Source organism: Typha angustifolia, chromosome 8 (genome assembly GCF_048772165.1).
Source record: "Typha angustifolia cultivar Huaian chromosome 8, ASM4877216v1, whole genome shotgun sequence".
Taxonomy (NCBI): Eukaryota; Viridiplantae; Streptophyta; class Magnoliopsida; order Poales; family Typhaceae; genus Typha; species Typha angustifolia.
The window spans coordinates 6331613-6342353 of NC_133246.1; the positions used below are offsets into that span (position 1 = coordinate 6331613).

Consider the following 10741-nt stretch of genomic DNA (forward strand, 5'->3'; position numbering starts at 1 on the left):
TTATATAAACTATCTTATGATATATCATACTAGTAAAAAATATTACAGTAGTTATTAGATTGTGTTTCAAATGATGGAATAATATTGTAATTGTAGATATAGATATTGAAATTCTTGTGGTATTGTTAATGTCTATGCACATTTTGTTAGTTTAAGTATTTTATAAATACGAACATTTATGTCAAATTGACATTAATATAATTTTTTTATTTTTATATTAAGGGAAATTTGTATACAACACCCTATTTCATAACATAATTGTGGTTTACACCCTATATGTTACTATTTATAAATTAAGCCATCTAATTTAGTGAATATGTGCAGAAAAAACCATGGGTTAGATTTGAACTAATATCATTTTAAGTAGAGATATTTTATTTTTAAAATAACTAAAATGCTTTTAATGACTTAGTTGAGGGTATTTTCATAATTTTTTTAGTTTAATTAACTTAACTTAGATATTTGATTAAGTATAACTAACTGATCTAACGATGAGGTATTTTTTTGCACATATTTGCTACATCATAAGGCTCAATTTATAAATAGTAAAAATGTAGAGTGTAAACCATAATTTTATTAAAAGATACGGTATTATATATAAATTTTCATTATATTAAATATTACTTTCACAGTTAGAAGTAATTTTGTTATTTTATTTTCTATAAGTTTCTATATTTAGCATCCCTTTTGTACGTTGGGGGCATATTTGTCAATTAATATTAGTAATACTTATCCAAGATAATTAATCGAATGTGAGATTGGATTTCTTACATCATATCCCATACGCAATCCTCCTCTAACCAAATATAGGATAAGAAATGGACAAGGGATTAATAATCCTTTTGGATGGTTTATCCCATGGGATAAGCCTAGGGATAACTAATCCCTCTTTCTATCTCATCCCCTAACCAAATGCACTCTGTGTTCTTTACTGAATCATTATTCTTTGGTCTCCTATAACAAAAATTTCTATCATTCCACTAAGATCCCTGTGTTCTATCACAAGCCCAAGGGCTTTTTTGACAGTCCAACTTGGGAATAGATTTTTTGAGTTTGTGCATTGCTTAGACTCTAACATCAACGGCTAATCCCATCAAAAGCACAACTTTTGTGTAATTTACTTAGCGCGATGTAGAAAGCCAGTCACCAACTCGCGGTAAACGTATGCACCCGCCTCTCGTATAAAGCTGATACCTAGCATCGCTCTTCCCCGACTCAATTAGCTTGCGATGTCATGGCGACGATCTCCCGCGAGGAACGAGGAGAGGATGAGATGAGGACGAACGACGCAGGAGACGAAGAGGAGAACCATATGGAGGAGACGTACGACAAGAAGAAGCGGAAGTGGATCTGGATGAGTCCTCTCCGAAAGAGAACGATGACGGGATTAGCGTTAGAATAGGTCGGGATGTTCTTCATTGCTCAGAATGTTCCGATCACTTGTTCCCGCCATGTTATCAGGTTTGATTGGCTTACCTCTCTATTGGTTATCTTACGGTTAAGTTGGTAATCATTAGATTTGGGAAGAGAGATTTTGGAATTGCGTCTTGTTTATCTTGGGATAATTGAATTTAGCAACTCAGGGTTTTGATTGATATTTGAGAGGTCGTAGGCTCGTAGCTGATAGGGTTTTCTATTTGGCTTTCTTATTATTGGCTTCTTCTCGGTGATCTTCTAGAGATGTTCTGTTTAGAGTATTCTCTATCTGGGAGATTTGCTAAGACAAGCTTTTTCCAGTGGTTTTAGCTCTTTTAAACTGATGCATTTCCTTATCAGTGTCTTGATACCTCAACTAGTTTGTCATATCTTATATCGCATTCAATCATATAAGAGGATTTTTTGTTTTCATACATCATGCTGACATAACGACATATTACATAACAGTTTAAGCATAGAGTAATTGGTGACTTACATCAGCTGAATATGTTATGAAGCCAGTGTGTAGAAGTATTCAATAAGGGCAGTCTTGGACTTACAAAATTTTATATCTCCAAAGTTTTTAGTTTCTATGTAATTTGAAAGAAATTACTCAATATCTAAAATGCCAAAGGATATTCACGGAGGAATCAAAGTGAGCTGAACATGTCTTAGAAATTTTTTTCTGCAATACACTGAAGGGCTGATTTTGGTTGCTTGTCTTGTTGTGTTGCGCGCTGAGCACATACTCTTGAGACAATCTATCGATGTTATCCTGTCAGTCTGGAGTAATTGTACTGTTCCATTTTTTTTATGTTGATAAAACCTGGAGAAAGGCGTAAAGGGATCATTCCTAATGCGTCTACACTTCTTCTGAGTTCAGATATATGGACTATCAAAAAAATGAAGTGTAATAGAAAGCCATGAGTGAGTCTCACTGTTTTCCTAGACACCCAAAACTAGGCAGTATTTGAGAAGATGAGGTTCTCAGGTGTTGCATTTATGGTTGATGTGCTCAAGTCATGATGCTGGTGCATGATAACTGTCTTAGTAAGATTTTAAACGTGATTGCATAGATACTTTACAACCATACAATTCAATAGTCTTTTATTATTATATGTGAATCTGATGCATGGAGGAGATGGATCCTTTTCTCTTACCAGTTCTTGTTATGCTTGGTTCAGTATTGAGAAGGATGATGCATTAGAAATGCTTTGCATTGTCAATTCCTAGCCGGGATTCTTCATATTCTATGTAACATATGGCTACTAGTAGTAAGATTTAACTGCAATGATGTGAATTCTAGGTAAGATCACTGAGTTCTATAATTGGCAATTAGCATCTCAGGCTTATGAATGATGACACACATCAAGAGTCATTATATCTCCAAACTTCACTTTCATCCATCATATGTTTATGAAATAACTTGTTCTTCCTAAGTTGAACCCTCTTTCTTCTTTGTGAGAATGAGATGCAGAATCATGGAAACTATGCAAGAGGAGCATTGACTCCTGTAAAATATAGATGCAAGGTGTGGGCACCTTTTGCGAAGCCCTTGTGAGTTTTATCGAAGTCTCAGTTTCCAACAAGAGCTTTTTACTTTTCCCATGAGGCAAGCCTCAGATGAGCTTTGCTCTGTTCAGAATTCCACCAGACACATCTGAGCAACCTCATAATCTGCATCTACTCCTTTTATTATAGCAAGGCTAACATATTAAGTATTTCTTTAATTACATTGCGGCCAAATTGTCAAACTGCCTTAGATCTAAATAACATGCTTCCCAGTGATACACTCCATTATTATCATATTCATTTTTTTTATAAAACTCACGAGTGCTAGTTTTTCTTCCTATTTCTCTTATGATGATTTGACATGCCAATATTGCATCTTTATGAGTACTGCAGTCCTGCGCTACTCCAGACTGATATGTTTATTTTCTAGTGCGAAAGTGGTCATGTAGTTTGCTCTTCCTGCTGGTGCATGCTCCAGAATTATTGCCACAAGTGCCATCATGAAGCTAATTATAGTCGCAATATTGCTCTTGAGAAGGTCATTGAGTTAATAATAGTTTCGTGCTCATATGCTAAGTGGGGGTGTGGAAGAACTCTATGCTATGCACAAATGAATGAACACAAAGACACATGCCTGTATGCTCCATCGATCTGCCCTGTCCCCGACTGCAACTATGAGGGTTTCACAGGATGGTGGTCGCGGCACTTCCTTAGGGAACACAGGAGGTCTGCCAAGAGATTTGGTTACGAGCAATCCTTTCAGTTGTACTTAAAGCGATATGAGCCATTTCTAGCTCTTCTAGGACAGGATGGCCACCTCTTCCTCCTCAACAACAATTGTGCTGATACCATGGGGAATTGCCTTTCCATATTGTGCCTTCGGCCTGGAAATCTGAAGTGGAAATTCTACTACGATCTTATGGCATTCGGTCGCGAATCTTCTGTTCAGTTGAAGGCTTCCGTAATGAATTTTAAGGATTGGAAGGATATCGACAACAACAAATATGCTTTTCTTTTGATTCCCAATAATTTCTTGTATTCTGACGTAATGGCACTCACTATTCTCATTCGGAAAATTATATCTTATGATGTATAACCTTTCTTTTACATCGACAGCTCTTAATGAATTGTTTGGAAGATAATTTTGATTCTCTTTCTTGAATTGCTGTCTTCTGGTGGTAGATGCAAATGCTGTTCATCGTATGGGAAACTTGCTGCTAAAATATTAATATGTCAAGTAGTACCAGTATGACAGCTTAGTTGTGTACTTATCTCACCGGTGGTCCTTTTTGCACCTCTGCGACCAACAAGATTCAACACGAGTTGCTTGTTCCTCTCATGGTAAGTTATATATATATTGATAAGTGGGGCAAATGAGATATTGAAAATTTAAGAAATTTTCATACATCAAAATCGAAGTTCTTGCGAATTAAACTAAAAAGTCGAAATCATATACACATTCTTTATTAAAAAATTTAACAGAACATCATGCCAAACCTATCAATGCTAACAACTACAACAGCTTCTCTCCTGACAAAACTAACAGCCGAACAACTCATGACAGACACGCTCCCTCTGGATAGACATCATCACCCGCAAAAGCTCCGCTCTCTGCTCCTCCGGCGATATGTGCAGAAGACGCCGGAAAGACATCAGCAAAGCTTGCTGCTCTCTAGCCAGGGGCTCCTTCGACAAGTACACCGCCTTCACGGCATAGCTGTAAGCTTTCAGCTCCAAAGAATGAGCCTCCTCCGCTCGTACCTCCTGTGCCGACGTCATCAGACGTCTCTTTTGCGGCGCAGGACCTTCTTCTTCCCGACGGCAGATAACTTTGACATCGCTTTTGCCTGCAGCGAGCTTTCTCTTCCTCTGCCCACTTCGTTTCCTTCTGCGGCCCCACTCGAGAGGTTCGACCGACTCAGGAGGTCGTTTGGATCCGCGGAGGGCCGGCGGCGGCGAAGCCGCGATCTCCTCTTCCTTCTTGACGGCTTCGTCGCGTCCTCCGTCAAGAACGGGTCTTGGCGAATCGACGAAGAGTGGAGCAACAGTAGCCGCAGAGCTGCCCTTCGAAGATTTGTCGTCGTCCGTGACGACGCCGGCAGCCACCCTTTGTATCATCTTGACACCCACCGAGAAGAGAGAAGGATTGGCACCGGAAATCTTGCTCGCCGAAAGTCAAAAACTGTTACTCGAAAATTTACTAATCTTCTGTCTCTATTAATTTACTGTAATCGTAGTTCGAGACGGACTAGGTTATCAAAATTACAAAAACTACCCTAACTTCCTTATATTATCTTTCACATTTTACTATACGGATATTTATTATCCGATATATTTGCTTACAACTTAAAAACACCTGTGAGTTAATTTTCACCTGAAAACAATAAAATTAGAAATATTTATTATTTTGAAAGTTAAAAGTCCACATACCTACAATACCTCTGATTTGATATTAAAATTAGATTAATTTATTAACAACACCATAATTTTGACATTATTATTGTTCACACCCTAATACATGGATTCGACAATTTGCTTTTAATGTCTCAATAACATAATAACGAGTTAATATTAACACTAACAACAACAGCTAATGGAGTAAAAAATATTCTATCACTTTTAAAAATAAAAAATAAAAAAAAAACTCCCTATTTGACTTATTTATTTATTTATTTATTATAACCTAAAACACTTATTCAGCCATACCTTCTTACTGGCTAGTTAGCACACGTTTGCCGAATTTCGTCCTCGACACAATCACGAACAAGGTGAGGGCTTTCCTTTGGGACAATGGTAGTGCCTGCGGACCTTGTCAATTGGGACTCAGTCGCACTAAATAAGATGGTGGCTTGGCCATCCACAAGCTCAAGTAGGATTATTAAAAAAGATTATGGGCTCTTGAGGCTGAGTTGATATTTTAAGCTCGAAAACATAATTGAGTTGAGCTGAGATAGTGTTGGCTCGTTGAAGGTGGCCAGGTAGGCCTTGCTTGGCAAGATTGTATTCAAAGTGTTGAACTAGGCAGCACACCGTAAGTGTAACTACTAGCCGAATATAGCAACCTCAATCCATGGGAACCAAAAGTGCTTACTACAGCCTCTTGTTTGTGGCGGGATTTAACAAGGACAATAGGAAACCTTAAGCTATTGTTGAGTTTTGATTGGTAACAACCAGACAACTAAGGCGGCTACCCCCATAGTTGTCAGCGGTCCCTTGGTGCAAATAACCTTGGGTCATGCATGTGGAGCTTTTGGATGAAGACCCAATGGTGGCAAGCCTCTTCGATGAACTCAAATGGCGGCCATAGCAACTATTATGGGAGGAGGGATCTTGGATAGCATACGAATCGCTCCCAATGGATGCTATCACCACCGCCGAATATTGAAATTGGTCGTCACACTCAAAGAGGAAACCTATTACTCAGTCGATCTAAGCCTTCCTTGCACCATCGCACCCAGATCGGTGGAATGGGTGGAAGATGTTGTCAGGGGCGCCAAGGATTCACACTTTTTATTAGAAGATCGTCTGGAACAGGTTGCCGATAAAAAGCTCTCTCCAAGCCATGCATATTTAGTCGGTGGAGAGTTGCATGTTGTGTGGTCTTTTCAGCCAGATTTACAATCATTTCTTTTTCTCCTATAAATTTAGCCTAGTGTGGCAACACTTACATGAAAAAGCATGCAAGAGTCTGGGTTGGCTATAGGCCAAGATTGGCTTACTTTTGCATGGCATGGGGAATCGAGCCATACAATGCGGATGAAAGATTTTATCACTACAATGTGGTGGTGTATGTAGAAGTAATGGAATGTGGCGGCTTTCAGCGAGACTCTAGTGAGCTCGAGGATGGTGGTATAGTTGGCTTAGTAGTTGGCTAGAAAATATGAAAGGTGTCATAAGAAACCTGCCATGACTTATGATAGGAAGGATGCTAAGGGGATGGTGCTAGATCTGGGGTGGATAAAGAAATAATATGGATGACACGATAACAGTGGAAGCTTACTAAGGCAGCACCAACGTGATCTCAAGGAAAGAAGTAGGGGAACTATTTTGGGCAGCCAAGGAGCCAAGTCCTAAGGCCTTCGCCCTCCTCCTAAAAATTTGGGTTATCAGGATGGGTCTAGGGCTATGGATTTGGTGGTGGATGTCATCATTGAATATAGACTTGCTAGAGGCGTCTATAATACCTTGGGATGAGTTATCTAGTACTTGGAGAATCAAGAATCTAGCAGATGAGTGTGTCTATCTCTTAAAAGAATTCGTGAGGCAAATCGGGTAGGTGACTAGGCAATTAGGTTTGGATTGTACTATGATTAGGCCATTGGGCTCAGTCTCCCATGATTTCTATAATATTCTTCATTTGGACGACTCTCTAACTCCCGTTGGGTAAGGTGTTAAGCTAAATGTAACTCTCAATTTTAATAGACAAAAAGAGTCATCCATTCTGCACTAACTAACTATTGTAAAGCTTGTAGGTACCTCATATGAGTAAGGAGATTGTAAGGTCAGACTCTAACCCAAATATATAGGAATTTAGAATAGCAACTTATATATCTGATATTCAATTCGTAGCAATAGATGATTAACTGAGCCTAAATACATCTAATTTTTGGAGGGTTCTTTACTCCAACTCTTGTCAACGTTTCAAGCTCTTGAATGGTTAAAAAAAAAAAGACATCCACTCGCCTGATACCATAATCGCCCATCGACGCGTGGCAGACGTACCGATCTCCCCGAATAAAGGCGGCAATTAAGCCCCCACCATTGACACTCTCGTTCGGCTTTTGTGATCATGGCAAAATTCTCGTTAGAGGAAGGAGAAGAAGAGATGAGAGACAAGAAACGCATAAAAGTAAGGGGTGGAGGTGAAGAAATCGATGCGAATTCTTCAAAAAAGGGGAAAAAGTTGAAGATCAAACGAGTAGACAAGGAGGAGGAGCAAGAGATTCTCGAGGACGAAGAAGAAGAATATGACGACGGAGGAGAAGAAGAAGAATACGAAGGAGAAGAAGAGGAAGAGTACGAAGAAGTGAATGCTTTTCCTCTGAAGGAGAACGGCGATGGAATCAGCGCTAGAATAGACCCAGATGTTCTGGATTGCTCCATTTGCTTCGAGCCCTTGCGCCCACCTCTCTATCAGGTTTGGTGTTTTGCCCCTTTTTGATTTCCTTCTGGTGAAGTTGGTCATCGTCGATTTGTTTGTAAAGATGAGATTTTTATTTTTTAAAAAAACTTGGATCTTGTTTGGTTTGGGGAAAAAATGGATTGGGTACTTAGGTTTGGTGTTACCTTGGTTTAGGGAATTGAGGATTTCAAGATTTGGGATCTTTGATAGGTTGCTGTTATATTTGCGTCGATCCCTCTCTTAGCTAGGTTTGGCTGTCTTGATTGATGCCTCTTTCTTCTAGCCAGGATCCGACGTTGATTTCCGATTTCAATGTCATTTCGCCCCCATCATCAGATTGTTGGGAAAGATGAGATTTTTTTGGAATTTGGAAATAATTGATTTGGATGCGGTGTGATTTTGGTTAGGTAATTGAGGTTTTAAACTATTTCGCTCTTCTGATGGTCTTGGTGAGCCTTTTTAATTTGGTTGTTTGCAGTAATTACCTTTCTTTGATCTCGGTTTCTCGCTGATTTTTGTCGCATTTAGAGCAATTAGGTCTTGCCAATAATTTCTGTACAAAATTTGTTTAAGTTTTGCTTCTGCTTCTTTCTGGTGCAAATTAGTGTTTCTGATGCTCAAAGTACTTATGTTAAATTAACTAAACTGAGCTTATACCAGTTTTCTTGTAAATTTATTATTTTTCTATTTGCTTCAAGCCCTTGTGCCCTCCCCTCTAACTGGTTGGTTTGGTTGCCTAACTCTTTGATGTCCTTATCGTATTAAGTTGGTAAAGTCAATACGTTGTGATTTTGTTTGGAGAACTGAGGGTTTTAAGAATTTGGAGCCTTGATGGTTGTACTTTGCGAGAATTTCTTTATCTTAGAGTTCTTATATAGAGGTTTTGCATGAATTTTATCAACTGATTCTCCGTCGTTAAATCTAATGTATTTGATAATAAAGTGCACTTTGCTTCATTTGAATTCAAATTGGTGTTTCTAGCACTTCTGCACATCTGCTTCATCCAGACTGATATGTTTGTTTTATAGTGTGAATATGGCCACATAGCATGTTCTTCTTGCTGGTCCAAGCTTCATAATAGGTGCCATCTTTGCTCTTGCGAAGTTAAATCTAGTCGTAATATTGCTCTTGAGAAGATCGTCGAGTCGATCAAGGTTTCCTGCTCATATGCCAAATGGGGTTGCCTAAAAACTATTTCTTATGCGCAAAGGCATGCGCACGAAGAAGCATGCATCTATGCTTCATCCAACTGCCCATGCCCCAACTGCACTTACAAGGGTTTCACAGGATGGTGGTTAAACCACTTCATTAGGGAGCATAATATGTCTTATAAGAGATTCAGTTACAACCAATATTTTGAAGTGAATTTAAGGGCAACTGAGCCATTTTTAGCTCTTATAGGACATGATGACCATCTCTTCCTCCTCCTTAACAAGTGTGTTGTGCCTATGGGGAATGCTCTCTCCATTGTATGCCTCCGGCCTGGAGATTTGCGTTGGAAATTCTCCTATGAAGTTAAGTCAACATCCCATGATGGAAGCTCTGTAAGGTTGAAGGCTTCTGTAACAAATACTAGGGAGTGGAAAGGAATCCACCCTACAGATGCTTTTCTTTTGGTGCCCAATGATTTCCATTCTTCTGGGCATATGGCACTTAATATTATTATACGGAATATAAGATGTTGATGTAAATTAACATTGATCTTACATTCACAGCTTTGTAAAAGTGTTGTAAATTGTTTGAAAATAATGTCGAATCACACATATGAATGCTCTTTTACTATGGAAAATGTGCTGAGGAATCTTCGCATTATCAGTCAAGTGTCAGCAAACAAGTTTTACTATATACTTTTCTCACTAGCCAGCTTGGTTGCGCCTTCTCTGCAACTAGCAACAATGCATCCCTTTCCCGAAGCTGTTTGTTCCTCTCTTAGTGGTTCTGAAGGCGTGCTCATTCTATTCTCTGTTTTAACAACTGCTTCCTTTTGAAGATTGGCTTCCAGAGTTACTTCCTGGAACCTTTTTTGAATGCTGAATGAAAATGAGACTCCTTTGATGATCTTTGCTGGAAATTGAATCTAGCTTGAAATACTTGGAAGTTTGTGTTTCTGATTGCTGGTGGCTTTACGTAGACTTTCTAGTTTCTATGCTTGTGGAAGCTGTTGGATATTGCTCACTCAGCTTGTTGTTTGGATTGTAATCAAGCTAGCCTAATCCTTGTGTAGAGGTAGAGATTTGGTCGGTTGTAATATATTTAGTTTATCTGAAATTGTGAGAGCTTTTCAGATTCAACTTGAGCTGCAATGTCTTTATTTTAGATTTATGTTGCTTTTATCATTAATCTCATGCTGCTTGTGAAGGATGGAAGAAGTGAAAAATAGGACCGGTGGAGATGAAAGATTATAATAGATTAATGATGCCATGAAGGTGCATTTGGGCTTCTATATTAATGATGCTAATGGTTGAGCATTTTTGTTTGTTTGGTTGTTGGATTAAAAAACATTGCTAGCGGTGTGGATAGAAGAGGGCCTTGTGCTTTCTTCTTCTTGGAAGCGACCTAAATCCATTATATGATTTCTGCTATTAACTAAAGTAACTAGTTGAACAAATGATATATAATAATGTAGCAATTAGTCTGCATCAGATTGAAAAGCTTTTTTTTTTTAAAATCATTTATAGCAAGTTCCAAAAA

General features: G+C 38.6%; 2 protein-coding genes across 2 annotated transcripts; both read left to right on the forward strand.

Annotated features, from left to right (window-relative positions):
• The first annotated feature begins 3538 nt into the window (after positions 1-3538).
• Positions 3539-4024, forward strand: LOC140764513 (uncharacterized). Its single transcript, XM_073103110.1, has one exon. The coding sequence runs from the start codon at positions 3539-3541 to the stop codon at positions 4022-4024; it is 486 nt and encodes a 161-aa protein (XP_072959211.1).
• A 3606-nt stretch (positions 4025-7630) lies between these two features.
• LOC140765818 (putative E3 ubiquitin-protein ligase SINA-like 6) lies at positions 7631-9839 on the forward strand. The gene is made up of 2 exons (XM_073105071.1): positions 7631-8065; positions 9079-9839. Exons 1-2 carry the CDS (start codon positions 7718-7720, stop codon positions 9733-9735), a joined length of 1005 nt encoding a protein of 334 aa, XP_072961172.1. The 5' UTR covers positions 7631-7717; the 3' UTR covers positions 9736-9839.
• The last annotated feature ends 902 nt before the right edge of the window (positions 9840-10741 follow it).

Bases quoted from the DNA above. Each gene is read 5' to 3' on its own strand.
- LOC140765818 (XM_073105071.1), top strand. From the start codon at position 7,718: ATGGCAAAATTCTCGTTAGAGGAAGGAGAAGAAGAGATGAGAGACAAG. The intron at 8,066-9,078 runs GTTTGGTGTTTT...TTTGTTTTATAG, and splicing joins TGCGCCCACCTCTCTATCAG to TGTGAATATGGCCACATAGC.
- LOC140764513 (XM_073103110.1), top strand. From the start codon at position 3,539: ATGAATGAACACAAAGACACATGCCTGTATGCTCCATCGATCTGCCCT.